The sequence below is a fragment of the Diadema antillarum genome, unplaced genomic scaffold (genome assembly GCF_040938485.1).
Source record: "Diadema antillarum isolate AM-2024a unplaced genomic scaffold, OU_Dant_1.0 seq00000689_RagTag, whole genome shotgun sequence".
Taxonomy (NCBI): domain Eukaryota; kingdom Metazoa; phylum Echinodermata; class Echinoidea; order Diadematoida; family Diadematidae; genus Diadema; species Diadema antillarum.
In genome coordinates this window covers 631,475-655,781 of record NW_027271594.1, presented here as the reverse complement: position 1 = coordinate 655,781, position 24,307 = coordinate 631,475, and the positions used below count along the sequence as shown (strand labels likewise).

At 40.4% G+C, this 24,307-nt stretch overlaps 2 protein-coding genes across 2 annotated transcripts; both read left to right on the top strand.

The window, feature by feature from the left end:
* Positions 1-1,269: 1,269 nt before the first annotated feature.
* On the top strand, positions 1,270-12,217 carry LOC139737341 (dynein light chain Tctex-type 1). The gene is made up of 3 exons (XM_071648020.1): positions 1,270-1,296; positions 10,105-10,270; positions 12,069-12,217. The coding sequence occupies exons 1-3, from the start codon at positions 1,270-1,272 to the stop codon at positions 12,215-12,217; spliced, it is 342 nt and encodes a 113-aa protein (XP_071504121.1).
* A 7,393-nt stretch (positions 12,218-19,610) lies between these two features.
* LOC139737340 (mitochondrial import inner membrane translocase subunit Tim13-like) lies at positions 19,611-23,900 on the top strand. Its single transcript, XM_071648019.1, has 3 exons — positions 19,611-19,748; positions 23,283-23,351; positions 23,799-23,900. Exons 1-3 carry the CDS (start codon positions 19,620-19,622, stop codon positions 23,898-23,900), a joined length of 300 nt encoding a protein of 99 aa, XP_071504120.1. The 5' UTR covers positions 19,611-19,619.
* The last annotated feature ends 407 nt before the right edge of the window (positions 23,901-24,307 follow it).

Here is a 24,307-nt window from a genome sequence, read left to right as displayed (position 1 = left end):
TTCACGTTCCATTGCAAAAAAGCGTGGAGACTCCTTATAAGGGGTGCCCCGGGGGTTACTTATAAGGGGGACGGGGTTACTTATAAGGGGGACGGGTTACTTATAAGGAGGGGCCCCCCTTGTGAGTGGGTTTCCCGAACTGATCTTCACGTAGATAGACTGCAAGTGTGGCAGGGTTTAGGGAGCTTTTTAGCCCATTAATAACTCAACTGGATTGTAATTGTTGGGGACCACTTGCATTCAATTTTCTGTAGACTAGATCCTAGTGTCTACACCTCTTATACACTTACACTGACATTTTACAAAACGTTAGACTTATATTAGCCAGTTTAATTTACCTAGATCATTGTAGATAGTAGAATTTATCACATCAGATCGACCCGTCCACGTTCACACTCAGCATGCAGCAGCATTCCGCATTGATGATCAAACAAACGATCGATGGCAATGCCAATGGTGCCTATCTTCTGCAACTGCAATAATTTGGTCGGTAGTTTAATGCTACTCTGTCTCTGGCAATCAGATGTGCTGAGCACTACCGAGCACTTCTCTCTAAACTGTTACTGTAAATGCTGTACGCGTCACTTTCGACTGACACTTCAGCTTGGCTGTTTCACGAAGATCGCAAACAGAATTGCTCTACCTACCGGACTCCTGCTGCACTGACAGGTCCGAGATGATGTTTGGGTGCATAAACATATACGTGTGCATGTGGCATACGCATACAAAAGGCTTTTCTGAACAGGTGGTAGTAGATCGGCTGCGGCCGCGGCCGGAGTGTTTTGTAGTTGGTAGACATAAACGTGAACGAGATTTCAATTCAGACGTTTTATCTACAGGTCACCAGATTATACACGGTCGTTCAAGCGGCAGACAAATCCATATCCACAGTAACATCTGTATAAAAGTCTATTCTACACCAACAGTTAAATGGAATAGTCAATTATTTTGTAGGGGTATTCTATGAGAAACTTAGATATTTTGGATTTTTTTTGGAAATACTTAGTACTACAATGGCTACAAAGATAATATTTTATATTTTTTAATCAAGGACAATGTGTTTTTTTAACTCTGCCTACTGTTCTTCTGACAATATGGTGTCATAATAGCGTAGTTGCACTACTACTAGGATAGAATGGTCCATGGATGAGCCTTGCCAACGAAAGGTCACACGTTGGGTCACGTTGTAAATAGATTCGACGGCTCAGGAGTGAATCTGCCCAATTTTGCCAATATTTCAAATATCTGAGACGATCGTTTTACTCTATTATGGATGATTTTCAGTCAGCAGAAGAGGTAATGATTTTTAGCCTGATTTTTTATGTGTGATAAAATTGTTGACATGGAAAAAAGCTGTTATTCAAACTCACCTTTACGATATCTCTGTCTTGCTTGTTGGATCGGGATGAACTATGAATGCTGTTCTGTACGCTACGTGTGTATTACCATTCCCTATTGTACAGGCCGCCCTGCCTGCTGTCGCTCTGTACGATTAGACAGAATTTAGAAACTTAAGAAAGATCCGTCTGTCCGGGGGAGTCGTTGGAATCTTTTATTTTATTATTATTATCCGGAGACAGACGGAAGTTTGTCATATACCTCGCTGTATTGAAGCTCTTAACCATGTCAACCACCACTGCACCACTGCACTGTGCACTGTCTCTAAATTTAACTAGAAATGGAGAATTGGGTGAGGTAACGTACCTACCTCACCCTTCTCGATAACCGCAGCAGCGACCCCATACGGACAACCTCTGTGTTACAGCGCCCCGCGACGGGGTTACCTTCTCGATTGCGTCTAACGTTAGGCCTAATTCACAGATCACAGCCCCAACCAGATCGGCAAATTTAAATTTGCATAGCAAAATGCAAAATCAACAACATTTCAAGATCGCATTGCACTTGCCAGATTAATGGGCATCTAGTTGTAGAACCTACTCGTGAAATAGGCACCACTGGTAAATTTACTGCGTGTCCGTACTTACTACGGCGACTCGCCTGTAATTTTATGTATACTCGTGAATTCAGCCCCACCGTGTGGCGTTCATCGGTAGATAAGCACAGCGGCAGTGGGGCTTTCTTCCGCAGTATACTCGTGAATGCGGCCCCACCAAACAGCGTTTACGCAAGATTGATACAGCGGTGGGGCCGATTTCCACAGCATAATATCTTTCATCCTCCCTTTCTCCCGTTTTTTCTTTGGTCTTCAACTCTTTATTCTCGGAAGGATTTCCTAATGTCCTTCGACTAATTCAACGGCCAATATAACTAGGGTGTCTGTAGCATTTTTGCAACTTTTGAAATTCTATAAAAGGTGGATTATAAACTATTTCATATGAAAGAAAAATATGTCATTAGCATATATTTCAAATTTCATGGCAAAATAATTATTCTATCTCGAGAAATTCAACTTTCAAATCACTGCAATATTACAACTTTTTTTTGACGAGCACACACGAAAATGTGTCCAAATCATGTTTGCAAACAAGGCCGGTAAGTAGCATTCGCGTGCAGATCGCCAGCGACCGGTTAATGAGCGTACAGCGGATTGCTAAAACGCGTAACCAGCGCAGAAGCCACTCCCCCTCGTGTCGTCATAATACATGTTGTGCGTACATGTACAGCGCTCAGCGTTGTGAATGAATACTAGTACGTAGCGCATGCATTCCGGCCCAGCCAACATCGGCGGACGAGCTAGCGAGCGTGCATTTGAGTGTATTACACACTGTACACACACGCTATATGCGCTACACTACGTACGTGTGTACACACGTACACAGCTGGCTACTGAATGCGACGACTATTAAACACGTCGATGCTGTCGAGATCTATATGGCAGTTCAAGTGAAAATGTTATATGGCTATTTAGCCATGAATGCCACTTTACCACCATTCGTGGCTGAAGAGTGTAGCTTCCAAAATCGTTGCTTGCCCTTTTTTGTCGATTGGAAGTTCAGTCGTAAAAATCGGTATTTGTACCTACCTTCCACCGCGGTGTACCGCTTCACAATTGACTTGCCTGATATGGTGCGTTGTGTAGCCTAGGCCTATCTGTTACAGTGTTGTGCTGCATAAGATCGCGAGAAAGACTGTAACTCGTGCATCGTTAGTGCACTTTTCTATTGAAGTATTAAAAAAAGATAAATATGACTCTACATGGTCATTCGTTTGGATTGCTAACTCATACATTGTAGGCCTGTTATGATCATTATCAATCCAGTAATAGTACATGTACTTTGACTACGTTGAAACTGATGCGCCAGGTGGTTTACGAGCGTGTACATACATGCACATTGTGAATGCTGGGCAATCGTAACCCCATAGAACTCAGTGCTGTAGAACTATCGCAAGCGAAGCGACGTGACAGCTAGCTAGCTAGCTCAGTCTGTTTTCAGTGGCACGGGTGTGCGCGCGCGCACGTACTCGTAAGTAGACACACACACAGCGATCTAGCGAACTACATTGTATGTAGCTACGTAGCTACCTAGTACCTTGCGACGGTAGTCACACTGCTGACCTACACGTGTAGGTCCGTGAGATACACACACAACACACACACACACACAGCGCGCGAGCTAGCTGCATGCGCGCCATGTGGCGGCGATTGCGTGTAGATTTACATATGTATGAGCGTATTTGCTCGGACGTTACTATGGTTGTTGCATACGAAGCCACGCCTAACACGTTCGCTGAGATCAAAAAGTTATTGCAAGGGGTATCTTCTAGGCAATATCCCCGGTCCAAGACGTGGAGCTAGCGAAAAACCGACCTCACCATCGGATTCAGCACATCCTAAACTACTCGCATGCCACACGCTGGTACAAGTAGCGAAGCAGACGCCGAGATATCGAGATAGATGTGATTCTAACGACATTTACACCAATTTATCGTCGGAGTCATGTACCAGCGCTTTGATAGATTATGGAGCAAAACTTCCTTTTTCATATGATACCAAATTTGTTAGGATTCGATAGCGGCATGGACCGGGGATTTTGCAATAAATGCGATTTTTTAGCACAAAACGCGGGGTCAAAACAGCGTAGGCGCGCGACTCCATTGTGTTCTATGGGGCTTGCGTGTTGTAAGATAGGGGCGCGTTTTGTCCGAAGGTTGGCAGTGCGCGATCAGACACCCTAATATAACCATAAATACAACCCTACCTAACCCTAAACCCTAACCCTAAATCTAACCTTGCTTGCTACCACATGGGTGCACACGCACTGCGGTGTGGCCTATTTCACGATTTTGCCGATTAATGAATAATCCAACCTTTTTGCAGAATTTTCATGACAAAAGACACAACTACCAGCCCGTTGATACAATCGTAAACAGCTCTTCAGCGTATGAATCCGTTAAACATAGCCAGTCACATGCTAAGGTAGATTTCTGCGTGGTTTTATTAAAACATGTAGCGTTAGTAGACATACCTCGCATGTGATTGGCTAACGGATTCAAAATGGTGACTTACTGCTAGCGAACGGCGATGTTGCAATACAGATATAAATTTCTGCGATCTAACCTACATCTTCGCTTGCACAATGTCAGAAAAATACCACAAATATTAGATTCTACTGCATAATGTGTCATGTCATGTCAAACTTGTTTGAATGTAAAAAAGCGGTATGAAATTGGGTTTATCGTACCGTTTGGTCTGTGCGCGACCGCTGACCGCTGGCAGAGCATCAATACAGGAACTAACTATACAGCCTTTAGTCTGTATAGGAGGGGATCCGTGAAGCCAGACGCAGTCTCCGCGGAACATATCCCCGACAACCAGATACAGACCGATCTTTCAGTCAACTTTACTGTATGTACAGCTTGTGAATACGGAGTGTTCGGCATTGCGACATGATGTTGCTCACATTCCTAATTGCACAATTTAAGCGAGCAGTGGAATTTTAAAGAGGCTCTTATTTTTAATTTATGGCTATGGTGGTAGACTCCTAACTTCATAATCCTACTTGGTACAGCTCTCAGCAAGCCGCCCCTGCAATGTCAGGTGTCAAGTCTGATCTGCTGCTTTGAAAAAGATTAAGATTCAAGAGTAAGAGAATGTTTCGGGGGATGCGACGTCTCGAATTTAGAAGAAGCAATGCATGTATGATGTACACCTAGGCTACATAACAACATTCCACTTTGTTTTGCTCTCCAAAAATAAAATGCTCTTCACTCATCATCTCCTGCTACTTTGAAGAAAAACAACAACAAAACAAAAAACAAAACAAAACTCCTGCAAATCCAGTATCCTGTGGATATTCTCTGCTGTATTCAAGTAACAAAAAGTAAGCATGATATTTGTTTCAGAAACTTTACACTCCAACAGCATACAATACTGCTGAATGGCTGAATGGGGTGATACTAGAAGACATCAAGGTTCCTGATGGTATGGAAACATTGTGGATTGCTCTCCGTCCTCATCGGCTTCCTCGCTCTTCCTCGAGAATGGTCATTGGAGCAGTGTATTACCCACCCCGCAGCCCAATTGCCGCATCACTCCTTGATCATATCGGATCTACAATTGACGTTATTCTAACCAAACAACCCGATACTGCGGTCTTCATCATGGGTGACCTTAATCACCTGGACCTCAGCGGAGTCATGTCCAATGCGTTCGTCCAGGTTGTTGACCAACCCACTCGCGGTGATGTCATCCTTGATAAGATATTCACAAACAGATCTAGCAGTTATGCGCCCAAGATGAGCATCACTGTCCCTGATATTGCCCCGAACGACCATAAAGCTATCGGTGACGCCATATGTCAGCACTTCGCATCAATCGGTGGCGACCTTCCTGTGCTTGACAAATCGCGCTTGCCCGCATACTTACCTTCACCGCCACCTCTCCATGTAGAACCGCATGAAGTCTTCACACAACTCAATCATGTCAAACAGCGGAAGTCTTGTGGCCCTGACGGGATTCCTGCTAGGTTCATCCGGCTTTTCGCCTATGAACTCTCTCGTCCCCTGTCACACATCATGAACACTTCCTACGGCTATCACGAAGTGCCTTTGGAATGGAAACGAGCCAATGTTGTTCCAATTCCAAAATCGTCACCCGCTACAATCAGCAACCTTCGTCCCATCGCCCTTACAGACCACTTCGCTAAGGTGGCAGAACACTTTGTTGCTCGTGACACATTACGTACAAGTATGATGCGCCCCCAGCTAGATCCAGCACAGTATGGGAACATGAAGGGGGTGTCTACTACACACTGTCTTGTTAACATCTTGGACACCTTGCACAAACACGCGGACACCACTGGTTCCCTTTCGACTCTCCTGCTAACTGACTTCTCTAAAGCTTTCGACCACGTTGACCACACTGTCGCCGTTGGAAGACTGATCAATATGGGAGTGGTTCCGTCATACGTCGCCTGGATCGCAGATTTCTTGTGTAACAGAGAACAGCGAGTACAGTACAAGAACACACTCTCTGACCCTTGTATCCTCACGTCAGGAGTCCCGCAGGGTACGAAGCTAGGACCAGTTGTCTTTGCTGCCTTAATCAACGACGTCTTCAACAACGACGAGGTGAGCCACGCGCCTACTGATACCCGACACTACAAATACGTGGACGACCTAACGGTGGTCAAATGTTGGAATATCAACAGCGAATCTTCACTGCCAGATAAACTAATGGAACTACAACAATGGGCAACTGATAGTAACATGCGTCTTAACTTGAAGAAGTGTGCAAACATGGATATATGTTTTGCAAGGACGCTTCCACCACCAACCATCATAACGCTTGACGACCAAGTGCTGGAGAACAACAAAGTTGTTAAGCTACTAGGAGTGTTCATCCAATCAAATTTGAAATGGGACACCCAGGTCAGCAGCATGGTCTGCAAGGGCAACAGTCGACTCTTCATTCTGCGCAGACTAAAGTTCCATGGCCTCCCCCCAGCTGACCTCCTAACAGTCTATCTGTCCACCGTTAGACCAATTCTAGAATACGCTGTTCCTGTTTGGGCCGCGGCTCTCACCAAGAAACAGGTCGACTTGATTGAGCGCATACAAAAGCGAGCCTGCAGAATCATCATTGGTCGAAGCTATTCCAGCTATTCAGACGCTAGGGACACTCTGCACCTCCCCACCCTCAGTGACAGGCGGCGAGACCTCTGTGTGTCCTTCGCGAGGACCCTCCTGGATCCATCCTCCAAGTTGCACCACCTGCTTCCGCCACCCCGTAATCACTCACACAATATAAGAAGTAAACAGAAATTCACCACTGTCCGGTACAGAACTGAAAGACATAAGACCAGTGCTATTCGTCATTTATTTCGCTTGTTAAATGAATAGTTATGTTGTGTGTGAGTGTGTGTGTGTTTGTGTGTGTGTGTGTGTGTGTGTGTGTGCGTGTGTGTGTGTGAGTGGGTGTGTGGGGGTGTGTGGGTGTGCGTGTGCTTGCCTATGGTGTATCTTTTAACAACACATTGTAAATTAGGATCCTTTTTAAATACATGTGGTGTGCAGATACGGTATAGAGTGTGTGCATGTGCTAAAGTAACCGAGTTTAATGTGATAGAAGTGTTTGTAGCACCACCTGCACCAACAAATGGAAGGGACAGAAATCCAAATCTCAAGAACAGATTTTTTTTTCTTTTTTAAATGTCCTTTTCTGATATCCAAACATATGGTTTGTTTGTTTGCCAGTTAGGATGTTCTTTCTCTCTCACCTGCCGTTTTTTTTTTTACAGTATTAATCTTTTCTTCTTTTTTTTGTCTGATTGAAATGCACGCTTGTCTGTCTTTTTGTAATGATTTGAATCATGTGATATGTGAAGTTTTTTTTCTTCTGCTTTATGTTTTAACAAGTCTTTTGATATAAATGTAATGTTGTAAGTGATTAAGTTTTTTTTTTCTGATGAATGACATGAATGCAATATATATTTTTGTCATATAGTATTTGAGAAATGTTTATAACAACCTCTGCATCAACAAGTGCAAATAACCAGTATATAAGCACAGAATATGTTTTTATGTTCATCGTTGATTTCATTTCCAATTTTCCATTTTTGCTCATATGCCATGTGCCATTTTTTAAAGTCTCAGGCAAACTTTTCTGACTCAGCCAGTGCAATACTGCCACACACAATAGTGCAATACCTGCCTTCTTATGTTCTGTGTTATGTGATCTGTGATATATGAAGATTCTTTCTTTTTTATGTTTGACCAATTGTTTTAAAATTTGAAATCAATGTTTTAAGTAACAATGATAATATATAAGTTGTTTTTTTTTTGGGGGGGGTGGGGCTGAACATGATATTGATTGTTGTACGAGTAATACGTTTGTAAACAGTGGTTTTGTTGTAATAATATCAAATGTGTGGTTATGATAATGATAATCAATTTTGGATATTGTTAGTGAAGGAAATGAGGTAGAAGTATAAAAAAAGTAAAAGTTGGATAATGTAAAGCTGGAAAAAAAAAGGAAAAGAGAGAAAACGAAGAATAAGAAGAACAAAAAGAAGAGAAAAAAGAAAACAGAAGAAGATGAGAAAGAAGTGGAATTTACAGATATTTTTAAAGTAATCGTGATTATTTATGGTAATGAGAATAGTGATGTTAGAAATTGTATATGTATAATGGGAATTGTGTTTTTGTTTTGAATGTTGATATTGTGTGCCGAATATGATTGATATTCATTTTTCATTCTATGTATTTTATACAATCTTGTACATATTTTATAGTATCGTGCTTATTTCTGTAAAATGTCAGCAATCCAGCCTGCGGGCTGCAATGGACATTACTCAATAAAATACCCTTTCAATTCAATTCAATTTACAATACATGAGACCAGAAGTAGTCTATACAGTGCAAGTATAGACTGTATAAAGCTATAGTACATGTGATGAGATGCACCAGTGCTTTGCATGCAAAGCTTATGTGTGATGATCAATTCAATAACATGGGCAAAGTCTCCCTATGATTTGAGACTGCCGACAGGGATTTGTATAATGTAGATTTATAGGAATACATGCAGTCGAACCACTTGCCCCCCCCCCCCCCCCCCACTTTTTTTACCCCGGAAGTGACACCAGAAAAATGTGGTTCTGAAGGCCCTTTGTGTGTGTGTGTTTTGCTTATCAGCTGATGAAACCCGAAAGTGGCACCAGAAATGTAAACTGAGCCCCCCCCCCCCCCACACACGCTTTTAAAAATGCAGCGCCAGCCCTGTGATAATACTGAAAATTGTCCCTTTCGTCACCGCGCATTGACCACCTAAAGAAGTGGACGACAGAACACCTCACATCACCTTGCATCACCCACTACTCAATATGTTTCTACTGAGGAAAAATTTGGGACGTGATAGCAACAAGGGCACAGCTAGGCAGGCATGACGTGGGACTAGCCCCGCCGTGTGGTAGATTCCATGCAAAGCAGAGTGCTTTGTATTGTTAGGCATGCACTGAATAGTAAAGTACCAATAAACACTCACTTGGAAATGCTTGCCGCGTGCCTAACATATTACATGCAGCCTTCACTTAACTCTGATGAAGGTAGATTTCATGTTTATGATTGGAAATGTAGTTTGATTTCAAATACTTATTTCTTGTGAAATGAACAGACATACTTGTATTGTGCAACTCTCTCCATTCCAAGACACAAAATGTCTGCATGCATGCTTGTACAAAACTGTACATCGCTCAAGTTCACTCCTGTTTTATATAATTTGTTATGTAAAGGTCATTGTCTAAGTTTTGTGTTTGTAAGAGAACTCAACATTTAGGGTCTTTTTAAAGAAATTCAGTGAGACTATGTACAATGGAAATCATGATTGGACTATGCAAAGCCATTATCATCTTGAAATAGTAGCAAAAATAGTGGTACAAATGCTTCTTCTCTTGTGCAGAATGCTCCAAACTCCTCTTTACTTTTTCTTCCTTTCATTGGATCACATGGTTGACCCACTGGTAATAGAACAAGGCATTCCAACAGTTATCTCATTGTAGCTAAATACATCTGGGTTACAATTGTACCAAGCAATAAGGTTTCATACAAAGACATTGTGTGATGTTGAATATTGCAGAACCACAAGCTGTTTCCTTAAATCATCTCTTCATATCTCCCTTTCTCTCTCTTTTCCCTCCTTATTTACAGACCACATTTGTTGTGGATGAAGTGAGCAACATTATCAAAGAAGCAGTAGAAGGAACCATCGGCGGCAGTGCGTACCAGCATAATAAGGTCAACCAGTGGACGTCCAATGTAGTTGAACAGTGCCTCAACCAACTCACCAAGCTAGGAAAGCCTTTCAAATACATTGGTGAGCAGTGACAAATTATTTCCCAGCCTCATTCACTGCAGTGGTGCCCAATGTCGTGTACCTGATTCATCAGTTTGTGCTAGTTCTGCACCTTTTATACACATTGCACTTGTGTAATTTCTGGTCGAGATCAAACATTTCATGTTTTACTGCAGGTAACTTGGCCAACATGCATTCAGTGGGCATCTTAATAAAAGAACTGTCATTCCAACTGTCTCATAACAATGACATAAACTGTAAATGCTGATTTGCACTTAACCACGTGGTCGTGCAATTCAATTGAATGTTTTGTATAGTCATACACTATTAAAGTAGAGGACTGTTCTTCACGTATCGAGTCAAGCTTTATCAAAAAGTACAGGGGTACACCGTATGTACTATTGTACTTCTTTTGACACATGTTTTTGTTTTAAAAAAATATATTAATAAAGAGTCACTTGCTCTTCATCTGTAAAGGAAATACGCCAGTCAAAGAAATCAACGAAATCAAAGAAATACCGTATTCGCCGGCGTATAGGCCGCAGTATTTTTCAGAAAAATAAAAGTGAAAAGTCGGGGTGCGGCCTATCTGGTGGCAAAACCAAAATTGGTCTCTGCAACCCTGCAAATCGGGAGTAAAAACTAGCACATTTATACATGTATGGGACTACACATATTAGGCAACCAAGGAGGCAACCATCCCCCGATGATATGAATACCGGTATATAAATCTTACAAGCAAAGCTGCATTCCGTGTTTGTTCTTCATCAGTATGTCCTCTTTGTCTTTTCTATGAAATTTTAATGAAGCAAAAATAAAACTTAAGCTCAAAGCGTAGCGCTGTGCTAACTAATAATGAGTAATAAAGTGTTTGTCAGAACCTGTCTATTACATGATTACCTGTCTATTACGTGATTACCTGTCTATTACAATGAACCTGTCTATGACAATGTACCGTAGTACCTGTCTATACATGATTACCTGTCTATTACATGAATACCTGTCTACTATATTACAATGTACTTGTCTATAGACTGTACAGACAACCACCTGTCTATTACATGAATACCTGTCTACTATATTACAATGTATCTGTCTATAGACTTGCATGTACAGACAACCACCTGTCTATGCTATTACAATGTGACTCGGTCGACTAGCAACTCGCACACCTGTGGTGTATGTTCTCTAGCGTTAGATTTCCTCCTGTCCCTTTCCCTCATTTTCTCTCTTTTGCTTTTGTATCATTACACATTATTTTCAGAGTACAATCGTACTTCTGAGCGTGTTTTGTTCATTTTTGTTATTATTTTTTGTTGTTGTTGTTTTTGTTGTTATTACCTCACTGGCAAAAATTTGGAGGTGAGTTTTTGTTTGAGTGTTTGTTCGAGTTTTTCGATTGAACGATGTATCTACGTGTGTGATAATGTGTGCGAGAACATCGTATTTTGTATGGTACCCACTTGTTTATTTCTGTGTAAATTTAAGTATTTTTTTACCGTAAAGTGTCTTCATCATTCGTCTTCAAGCATCAGGTTTTCACTTTTATTTTAAGTATTTTTTTAAATTTTTTTTTATTTTTATTTTTATTTTTGCGTTGCACAAATCGGGGGTGCAGCTTATACGGCGCTGCGGCCTTTGCGCCGGCGAATATGGTACACCAATCAAAGAAATAAATGGTTGTTTGAAGATGCTGCATTCAGAAGGCAAGTTTGTAAATGCTTAGTCTGCTATGTGGCAGTATGTCTATTTCTTTTACTTGCGTAAATTTGTGTTGTGTATCAATGTTCAGCAAATCCCTTTATCTCTCCTACCCCAGTGACCTGTGTCATCATGCAGAAGAACGGCGCGGGTCTCCACACGGCCAGCTCGTGCTTCTGGGATAACTCCACAGACGGCAGCTGCACCGTCCGGTGGGAGAACAAGACCATGTACTGCATTGTCAGCGTCTTTGGACTGGCCATCTAGTTCCACTCCCGTTTGTTTTTGTTCTGTTCTGTTCTGTGTAATGTTGAGTGGGCATGATGGTGTGGGCAGCATGGCCGCAGGGAAAGAATTGACCACTGGACACATCTCCCGATGTCAATGTGATTCCGTACTTGAAGCCTTTTACTCTCTGTTTATAAACTTGGTGCATGCTGGGATGGAGGGGAGGGGAGGGAGGATGGGCGTAGGGGAGTTTTCATTTTGAGTACACCTGCATACCCATGAAAAACCCCATTTGCCAGCCGTTTCATTCTTGGTGTTTGATGTTAACACCTGACTGCACAGCCCATATTCAGCAAAGTTTTAATATCAGATGCAAAAACTTCATATGCAATCTTTCTTCTTTTCCTCTTTCCTCTTTATCTTTCCTTTGGCTTTGTTGAAGTAGTGGTGGAAAAGATAGATGTTTGGCCAAATGAGATACAGATCAGAAAGATTTACTTTATAATTGACTGTATGTTCCTGTAATTGGCCAGTATATTAGACAGAAAAATACAAACTACACTGTGACAGAGCTCAACAAACATGTTATAGTACACATCAGTTTGTGAAAAAGAAAAAGAAAATATGTATATGAAGATTAAGGGTAACCCAGTGACTAGCACCAGATATCGTTGCTATGGGTGGCCAAAATCATTGAAGGTGTGCTTTCGATTTTGAAATGAATAGTAGTCTACTCGCATGCATGAGGATCATACTCACTTATAAAGAAAGCCTTTATTGTAGTCATTGTGTGCGAGCAAGCTAATATCACTGTTCAACAACACTGGTTAGATTGTGCAATTAGAACAATGGTACTTGCAGAGTTTAAATTGAATTCCCCACAAAATTTTCTGAACAATTTTATAATTGTAATTAAAATGCACCCATGGTAAGGCTACGTAGTCTCCATTATGTATGCTTTTTTACATAAAAAGCCGGTGTATGAGCTCATCTAAATTATTTCCAATAGATGAGCCAGAAATGTAGAATTGCAGCTATTCCACTGACAGTGTAAATATGCCATTACTCTCTGTTGTTTATATTGTAAAGTCATTGTGTACATAAATACATATATATGTATCTAATGCAAATGTTAGCTTTTGTGTGAAGCAAAGTATTATTTTACCAAAATTAACTTTGTTTTTTTTCTTCAACTGTCCTTGTAGCATCTCTCAAGTGTATACAGGGGAAACTCAATATAACGAACACTGCTTTGACGAGATATCGGCTGTTACAAGGAAACTTGCACAGTCTTAAATTTCCTTCCACGCAAGTCTATGTAAAACACTACTCTTATAGTCTATCGGCTATTATGAAATAACTGCTATAACAAGATAAATGTTATGTTATGCTTTTTTCCTGCCTACTGATATAACGAGATATCACCTGCAGTATAACGAGGAAAACGACTCGGTCTCGACCTTCTCGTTATATCGAGTTTCCCCTGTACTCTCTATTCCTCTTTTCTACATGTTCGGTAATTATGAGAATGCACATGTCAGCTAGTAGGTGAAAGGCTGTGTCATGCTCGAACCAGTTTCAGATGAGTGATTATTGAAGTGGAGCTATTTTAATCTGACTGATTTGGGAAAGATGTGAATTATTACTGGTATAAATGCTTTAAGCAGTCCTTCAGGGTGCTTGCAGACATGTACACTGCACGTTGGAACGCAAATACGTATTTAAAGATAAAGGAATTGAAATGTGTGAAAGTCTTTTACGCGCCTTCACATTTGCATAGTGTCTACAGCAAATGGGAAATGTCAATAGTTTGAAATGCTCATCATTTCCACACCAGTGAACAGGAGTTGGTCCGTGACTAAATCGACGGGTCAGTGCCCGTAATGACTTGTCACATCTTATTCATTACATGTTTGCAAAGCTTCTTTCATTGTCTTCCTTTCGCTCATTGAGAACTGATCCCAAGTGTGCTCAAGCTGACACTGCTAATAGGATGCTTCATACATGTACTTATAATTTTGTCATTGTTATGTGTAGAATTGACATATTGATATCAATTGGGAGGCAAACATACTTTTTTTTTTCAGTGTTACCTGTGAAATATTCATTGAAATTTTTTTTACTTGTTAGTCTTGTGTTTTAGGAAATATGGAGGCTTTATACAAATTGTACAGCGATATTGAAACAAGAACAGATTGTCTTTTTAAAAAAGAAATGACGTGAAATGCAACCACACACATCTTTTTTCTTTTTCTCATTTAATTTAAGATGGATATCTGTTCCAGCTGAATTTGTCAATGAGGAACATGTACAAGACAAAGAGAAAGCAGCAAGGAATGCTGTAAATTCACAGTTCATCTTGATGCTAGTAGAAACTGTCGAATCTAGTCATTTATCACAATGACTATAGAGTCATACCTTGAAAACTGTGAGGAAATTTACAGATAGATTAAAGTTACATTTAATCCATACTTGAAGGAATGCCTCAAGTTTCAAGCTAAGAGCAAAGAGCATGGATCTGCATGAAGATATCGAGACAATGTATGGAATGATCATTGAATATATGAATGTAGTTACCGTTAAACATTATTTGGACGCACAAATGTTATCAGCGAGGTAGTTAGGACCACAATGATTCTCTCGATATTACGAAGTCTCACTACAGTAGTCAAAGTAAATAATGGAAATAATGATTGTATGTATAATAGAAACTGCATTGAATCCCTGTCACTTTCAAGTTCAGGGCAAACCAAATCTGTTCTCCCAGCTCCATTGTGCATGCATGCTGAGAGTTCTGAATCTCTTAAGTTGTGTACATGTTACTACATTCATTCCCTGTCAGTGATCAATTTTGCTATAGTACTTCAGATTTCATCCCACTGTGACCATGCTTGACCAGGGTAATGAGTTTGTGGCTCGATTCTCTATTTATTTTAAGGAAACAATGCTTGAGATTCGTGTCTTACATGCAGCCATTGACATACATGCATTCTCCATGAGCTTTTTGCTGTTCTGTTGAGACTCTGAGTTGTCATAGCTGAGCACATAGTAAATTTAAGACAAGGAATGTGATATCTATACAAATATCATTTGTGTTTGTTTCAGAATGTTATGTCAAACCACATCGATCACAAACGAAACATAGTTTGGTGTGAAATATGCAAAAATATGCTAATTAGCCACCGTTTATTAGACAACATAGTTTTCACCCACCTGTGTATTAGTTTTATATCATTGTATTTTAAGGTAGAAAAATCTAAGTGAAATATGTACCAATAGACTTATGCTCTGCACCCAATCAATGGAAATTCAAGATCCAATATTATTCTAGCTGTAAATGTTTTGTTTGTAGTATTGGTAAGTCAATCTTTGAGAGATGCCTTTGATGTGTTGTTTTTTTTCTGTGTGTTTCTTATTAAATCTTTCAAACTTAATTTTCAGATGTGTGTTTGAGGTGTATCTTGTTTATTTCTAGTAGAGGCCTCTGTGAGTATTTTTGAAGTAGGCCTACGGTCAACCTTGCCTATGACAAATCTACTCGGACTGAACAAATATATAACAAATATCTTCAACTTAGAGAAAATTTGACTTCTTTGGAATTAAAATCAAGAGAATATAAAGAAAGAGAACTTGTAAAGACCTTCAACATTGGTGATTTTTTTTGACTTATGCGAGGTCGACTTATTCGAGGTTGACTTAAACAAGGTTGACTGTACCTAACAATGATGACTATGCTTGCACTGCTAATTCTGTGAGGTTACGCTAACGAGAGACCATGCACAAGTTGAGAATGCCTGGCCTGGTGAATGTGCCAGTAATGTTTCATATTTATTCATCACAAGCCAAGTGGCAAGGTGAGACTTACACACATCGTGTTGACAGACAAGTTTGCATACCTTCAAAATAAAATTACCTTGCACAAGGGGATTAAGCTGAACAAATGAGTGACGTAAAGAACAACAAGGTAGGGTTGGGATGCATGCAGGAGAGATAAGCTGAAAAAAAAAAGAAAAGAAAGAGAAAGAGATAGCGTGAGGTACAGTAATATTGATTGTTTTCCGCACTGCTGGTATTCCATATGAATGAGTTTGAAGAGCTTTAGTGCAAACAGTGCTGGAAGATGTTGCTACTGATGTTGAAGTTATGCAAATGTGCTTGATTTAATGGTGGTTGTAGGCACACAGATGGTCTTCACAGTTTTGACAGCTTTCTTTTTTTTTTTTGGGGGGGGGGTACCTCTAGGCCTGATCCAGTGGGTTCTTGTACATACAACCTTGCCATAAAACTTCTTTTTTTTTGTGGCCCCAGTGTTCTGAATATAAGTTCCCTGTATTGTTTTTGAGACATTGATTGGCATATAAAGAAAATGTTATTATGACAAAGTGAATTCACAGGACCTTGTACCAAGGAGTCCACTATAACTAAGCTAGCATTGAACATCAGTGACACTGATCTTTCTTCTTCTTCCTCTTCTTCTTCTTCTTCTTCTTGAAGCAATTTGGGAAAATGACACTGGATGAAAATAGTCAATACATGTAGTGACTGAGAGAAAATCATGGTACGTGTACTGGTACGTTATGTACAGGGTATTTCATCTTTCTGTACATCTTGCCTAAAGAGGGCGGCATTACACTTGCATCAACAGTCCTGTGTGCTTGCAGTTAGTTCCATATACATTGTACATCATAATGGAAATTAAACATGAAGCCCATCTCCCTCCCCATCCCCCCCCCCCAAAAAAAAGTTAATAATAATAATAATAATGATTATAATAAAATCACATAAAGAAGAACTAGGGAACTAATAATCCCACAAGTTTAACCCAAAAAGTGAAAGAAATCCAAGACTACAATGAAATATTGTAAGACACTATGTGAGATGATAAAATACACACAACTAGAAAAGCACACTCTAGGAGCGCAGACCTCTGCCAAGCAGCTAATTTCTGCCACTTGATACATTATTGTTCTTCCACTGAGATCAGTAACTTCCACTCGTACATGCATGCTGAAAGTCACCCAATTTCCCGATAGGCCACGCCCGCCCGAACAGACTGCGCTTTCGTCCGCGTATAAACATGCAAACCTCAAATACACGTAGCTAGAACTCCCGAGTTCATTGACCTTATCTACCATTTTTTTTTAAGATGAAAAAATCCGTAAATCTATCAACAACAACAACAACAACAGAATCCCGGATCACTACCAAAATTAAATAATTTGTTCTTTGTGTCATTATCAACTTTTCCTACAAGTTTCATTCATATCTAATCACAACTTTTCGAGTTATTTTGCAAACAGACAAACAAACTAACACCCGATGAAAACATAACCTCCTTCCTTGTCAAAAGTAAAAATGAATGTAGAAGGGAAAAGAAATTGCAGGCAGTTGAAGGAAACATGGTGGTACTAATTCAATGCAATTCAGTGTTGAAAAAAAATGACATGATATAATAAAAGTGAAGTTTTGTGAAACTGAATATTAAACGTTTTTGGTTGAGAAGAGAATCTGAAAATTCATTGAATGTGATTGTACGTATACAGTTCAAGATCAGCTACGGTTTAAAGAAGAAATCTACCCCCCCCCCCCCCAAAAAAAAAAAAAAAAAAAAAAAAAACTTCAAAAGAAATAGAAAAGTATTCCCTACAGAACGATACAAAATGACAAAAATCGGATAAGAAATAAGAAAGATATGGCATTATGAAATTTCAATTTTTTTCGGAAAACATTTCTTGACAAGTCCTTAAGAATATTCAAATAAGCGAGTTGATGATGTCATACCCTCACATTTTTTTTCCTGTATGTTATATATGAAATTCAGAAAAAAAAAAGTTATTCTTTAGCTAATACAAGAAAAGGCATGTTCTTATACGAAGGTATATCAGGATTAACATTATTGTTCTTTTTTTATTTTGGGTGGATCAAGTTTTATATTCACACAGCTGAAATGTGAGAATTTTGTCATTTCTGTACTATGAAATGAATACGAAATAGAGAGCATGGCATCGTCAACTTGCTCATTTGAATATTCATCTGGACTGGTCAAGAAATGTTTTCTGAAAAAATATGAAATGTCGAAATGTCATATCTTCCTTATTTCTTATTTGTCATTTTTGTATCGTTCTGTAGGGAATATTTTTCTCTTTCTTTTGAAGTTTATTAATTTTGGGGGTTGATTTCCTCTTTAAGAATGTCTTGAGACTTAATTGAAATGAAGCAGGGATGCCTGAATTCAGGCTCTGGTAGTCCAAAGTTTAGGCCCAAATGCGTACAAAGTATAGTTTCATGCAGAGTTGGAGGTAGTGCACACGTATCCTACAGCTCTCTTTCATTCTAATCAGGGAGGTGAGACGAAAGCCACCTCCCTGTTCTAACTGACATATTCCTTGTGAAGTAAGAAACCACTCCAGTTATATCATCTCATTGAACACAACATTCATCGTTGGGCAATATCACACATCATACATCAGGACCTACGATTTCAAACACAAAACCCAGCAATGCCCAGTGGCGGATCCAGGCGGTTGCGCGCCGGGCGCGCGCCCCTTTATGATCATTATCATTATTATTTTTTTTTTTTGCTAAACCAAAAGAAATAAATAGAAAAAAGGGGGTAGGGTAAGGTATATTTCGTTTCGCAATCTAGTTAGGGAGGTAAATATAGGGTTTATTTTTCGACAGATCTGAAATTGAGAGAAGAAATGAATTATACAGAAATATACAAAGTAAAATTAAAAGATTATTGAGTTGGTGGAAACAAAGAGATTTATCTTTGATGGGTAAGGTTTGTTTATCTAAAACATACTCATTATTCAAATTGAGTTATATATCATCGTTAATTGTTGTTTCTTGTGGGTATAGGCCCCCTATGTAGAGGTTAATAAAATTTGTTTATCTTTTTTTATGGAAAGGAAAAGACCGCATTAAAAGGGCAATTATTTGTATCAAGATTACTGAAAAGTTTTAGGGGGACTTAGAATGATAAAGTTTTGAATTGTGGGCTATGTTTTCTGCATTTGAGGGCGATTTCTACATTTGTGGTTTACATTGGTGGGCGTTTACTACTCTGGGTTCAACATGGGCCGCATGTAGAACCACTGATACATGTACTCTGCATTTGATTTCACGCTGAGGGCCCGGGGTGCAGCGGTGCGGTACGGCGCGGTGCGGTGCGACACGGTACGGTGTGCATACATGACGAGCGAACGAAGGAGCGCAACGCAACGCACCGTTGTCCCTTGCGTTGTCCACATGTGTGCGGCGCATCTAGATGCACACAGTTGGCAGCATGCACGTGCGCTACGTACGTACGTACACACTCTACACGTGCATCATTTGGAAAAAAAGAAAAAGGCGTTTATCGGTGTTTCATCATCATCAGCCAGTGTCACTCGTACTCAGTTCGGCGTTTTTAGGGGTTTGTTTCTTCAAAATTAACAAAATGGATTCGTTTGGCTCTTCTTTAGGAAGTTCTCCAGGAAGTGGAACTATGGATAGTGCAAAGAAGAGTCAGATAATGGATGAAGTACGAACACAAATTGCTCTTGCTAACGCCCAGGAGTTATTACAGGTACAAATTTTGCCGTTTGTGTAGTCCCATATATTGGTTTGGATATTAGTAGATCTACGATGTACATGTACATGTATGTCATGTCGCATGTCGGTCACCATGTCAGTTCGGGAAACCCACTCACAAGGGGGGCCCCTCCTTATAAGTAACCCGTCCCCCTTATAAGTAACCCCGTCCCCCTTATAAGTAACCCCCGGGGCACCCCTTATAGGGAGTCTCCACGCTTTTTTGCAATGCAACGCGAAAATGAAAGGACTGCGGCAATTCGCTTGGTTATGTCCATAAAGCTTCACAAGTTTCCTAGTTACTCACGAAATTTGAGCAAAATCGGTTCGAGGCATCATATCTAAAATCATGGATTTAAATGCGATGTCAAACGACCCATGCGAATGCTGAAATGCGAGCGATTACTGGCGTGAGTGTCGCCAGGCGCAGCGGCGCGGCAATGCTTGAGTGCAGACGTGGCGACTGAGTACATCAACTACATGTACTCAGTCGCCCGGTTGGCCCGGTTGGCCTTGTCAAGCCGCCCTTGTTGGCGCCGCAAATTCATTGCTATTTTTCTAATCTGCAGTGTTTTATTCGACCAAGTCAGGTCGACATTAATTACAGTACAGCCACAGACACAGGATCTAGCGAATGAGGCGCGAGGGAAGACGAAAGCATGGCCCTGGGTTTTGGTTACCGGGCAGCTAACTAACCGTACCGGGGCAGGGGGTTGCCAGTGATGCCAACACGTTTGTGTCGATGTCGGGTTATTAGGGAGTTTTCGATTGGGTGAATGAGAAGGTTGTGAAGCCGAGCACAAGCATATGTCATGTCTGTACGTTGACCCGCTGCGGAAAAAACATTTCGATTCCGGGCGTCACGTCTCGTGGCGTGTGCAGGAGACATGTGTGTGTGGCTGCCTGTGCCTTGGGTGCATATTTGGAATTTGTGACTTGTTTTTTATGCCTCCGCCACGAAGTGGTGCCGGAGGCATTATGTTTTCGGGTTGTCCGTCCGTCCGTCCGTCCTTCCGTCCGTCCGTCCTTCCGTCCGTCCGTCCGTCCTTCCGTCCGTCCGTAATGAATTTTGTGGACAAGGTAACTATCAAAACCTTTTGAGGTATCCTAATGAACCTTGGCATGTATGTGTATTAGGGGGTGAAGTTGTGCCTATCAACTTTTGGGTGCACATGCTCAAGGTCAAAGGTCAAAAGTTCAAGGTCAAATACATAAAATTTCACTATTTCCATCATATCTATGCAGTGCCTGAAGATATTTTCTTGAAACTTGGTGTATACATGTATTACCCAATTAAGATGCTCTGGTGAAAGTTTGGGTCATGAGGTCAAAGGTCAAAGGTCAAAAGGTCAAGTAAAACTATTAAAACTTTACCTTTTTTCTCTGTACCTTGGAAATTGTTCAAGGTGTCTTCATGGAACATAGTATATATACATGTACTGACTGGCGGTGATTATCTAGAGAATTTAGGGTTCATGGGGTCAAAGGTCAAGGGCAACACCTCAAAATTTTACTATTTCCCTCATGTTTATGCAATGCCAGCAGGATTATTATTTTTATTTCACACTAGGTGTATGTGCTGAACTAAGTTTTTCCTCCATATCTCGGAAGTGGCTCAAGTTATCTTGAAACGTACTACATTTGTATGCATCTCCTGCCTGACAGTGATTATCTTATGAATCTTAGGGTCAAAGGCCAGATGAAAATGGTAACAATTTACTATTTAATACAAAAATTGCACTTTTTCTCCATACCTTGAACATTACTCAATGCATGAACGTATGAATGGGTCTAAGTCAAGTTAAAGTCCATAAATCCCAAATACATGCTCTCCTATTCATCCAATTTAACCTAGGTCAAGGAAGGTGATCATTCAACACATTTTGACAAATTTGTCATTTTAACATTTTGCCAATTTTGTGAAAATGTAATCACACATTGTCCACATGTACTATTTAGACCTATTAGGAGAATCATGCATTATGGCGGAGGCATACCAGTCGCCACAGCGACATTTCTAGTTTACTTGTAATATTTATTTTGTCTTTGACTAGATGCCGAATAAGTACAGTTGTATCCTGCATTCCTGGGATGCATTATGTGGATTTTAAAACATGATGCATGGTAAAACTACAAGGTAGAATGTACTGCACCAGGCCAAGCACGAGATATGATTGTGTACAGGCTGCAGCATTACGTGTAAATGCATGTGTCGGACTTCGGTATGCAGTTGCAAATTGCATAACAGTGAAAGCAGGCAAATAAAGTAGGTACCAGAGGCTGTAGTTTGTATGTCAGCGCTGCTGCTGTGACGTATCAAGATCGTAAGCTTTCATGTAATTAAACCATTAATATTCTCTCGAAAGAAATAGGAAGACAGGTGAACTGAGCACGAATTTCCTGCGAGTCATCATGCTTTTTCGCATGATTTCGTCTATCGCGAGAGGAGTGTGACGTCATAGATAAGGCGGCTTGAGCGCGGCGCGAGTGAATTGGGTGGACGGTGATAACCGGGGTGAACGCGTTTGAAAACTGGGTGATGAGCCGAGGGTCGACACTCACGCATGCGCAGTACGTAAAAAAATACGTCATCGCACGAAGACGCCTGGCTCAATGTGCAAATCGAAAAGTGCCCATTTACTGGGCCCGGACGGTTAACCGCACTGTCGACCCTGACCCCGAGGCGCTGTAACCAGTAGTAACATCGAGTGAAAGATTTTGTTTGAGCTTTGAGTCCTTGTGCACTTTGTATCGTTGTACAGTTTACACGTTGATAACTTCAACAAACTGCACGTAAGTCATCAGGGCGCTGTTCGGTTACTGATACTGGTTACAGCGCCTTGAAGTTAGGGAATCTATACCTCTATTTGAGGAAATGTAGATTTGATTGTTGCAACACTAAAATCATTCCTGTAATTATGACTTGTGATACTTCTTCTGTTCTTTTGACATAACTAACTGCGTATGAGTGATATAGAACTACAAATGTAGACCAGTTTTAGTGTATCATATGGTAAGTTTACACCGAAAACCAAGTCCTGGGCCCCACTGCAAGAAAGTTGCAATCAATTGCAAATAATTGCTAATTTTGAAACAACCATTCTGATTGGCTCAGGGTCTGCCCTATTAAGAAGACATGCATGCAACAATGATTTTGATTGGCCAGTGACAATCAGTTGCAAGTTGCGTTTAAACGCAAAGTTTCTAGCAACGGGGCCCTGATGTAGCAGGTAGTCTAAACCCAATCTGTCGAGATGATTTTTATGGTTTTGGTTGCCATTAATTTTAATTATTTATTTATTTTTGTCTCTCGAGTCTCAAGAACATTCAGTAGACCCGTATATAGCGTTTTACCAAATTATATATAGCGTACTGCAGACTAATGTTATGATGATTGATAGCACACCACCATCAAAATTTCCTTTAGAAGTTTAATTTCCATCATTCATGTTCTATTTCCCAACTACTCAATTTTAGTGCTAAAGATGTACAATAATACAACGTGTGTCACATTCACTCTACTGTACAGAAAATGACAGACAAGTGTTTCAAGAAGTGTGTCTACAAGCCTGGTACATCATTAGACAGTTCAGAACAGGTAAGGTAGCATGCATGTACAATTATTTGAAGGAGTGAATCTATAAAGGAAAGGTTTTGTAAGTGTTAAGTACAGTCTTAAGTCGACCTCACATAAGTCAAATTATTGCCTAAGTCGAAGGTCTTTTCAAGACCCCTTATTTTTTTTCCATTGTAATCCCTTGTAAGTTGAATTTTTCTCTCAGTGGAAGCTACTTCTTCAGTTTAAATAAATTTGACTTAGGTGAGGTTGACTGTATTTATTTGTGTGCAACTTTTCATGCATTGATTTGCTAGTTTTATGCAGGGAAAACTATTAAACAAGTTAGCATGCAAAACTATGATGTGGGTACATTGTATATGGTTGAAGGGTTTTTAAATGTAATGTATGTCATGTGAAACAGATCATATATTGGAGACTAACTTCTTTTCATTTTTTTCCTCCCCATTTTTCCTCACCCCTCTCCAGAAATGTATAGCAATGTGCATGGACAGGTATATGGATTCATGGAACACGGTATCAAAGGCCTACAATGCCAGACTGCAGAGGGAACGCAACCGGCTGACATAATGCTGGCGGATGGCCTTCTCTATTTCTTGTCTCTCTGTTGTAGATACTGCTCAGTCATCCTTGCTTGCGGTCAGTGCAACAGGCATCAACGATTACTGGTCCTCGCACGGAAGGTTACGGATAATGCATTCAGTCGATCAGTCAGTGGACGCAGGCTGAGTGTGCCACGAGTTGGCTGTAATTGTCAAGCGTTTAATTATGATGCGTCAGTTTGGTGTTCAGATGATCGGTGAGAGATTCGATGTACATGTCTTCCTCTTCGGTTCTCACCCAGCAAAGAATTAATTGATTTCCCCAATGAAAGAGAGGGTGATGTGAAAGTACTCATGATGGATGCATACCTACCTGAAATCAGAGATTAATTCCTACCACAGCCATTTTCAATTCTGGATGATGTTTTGCTCAGC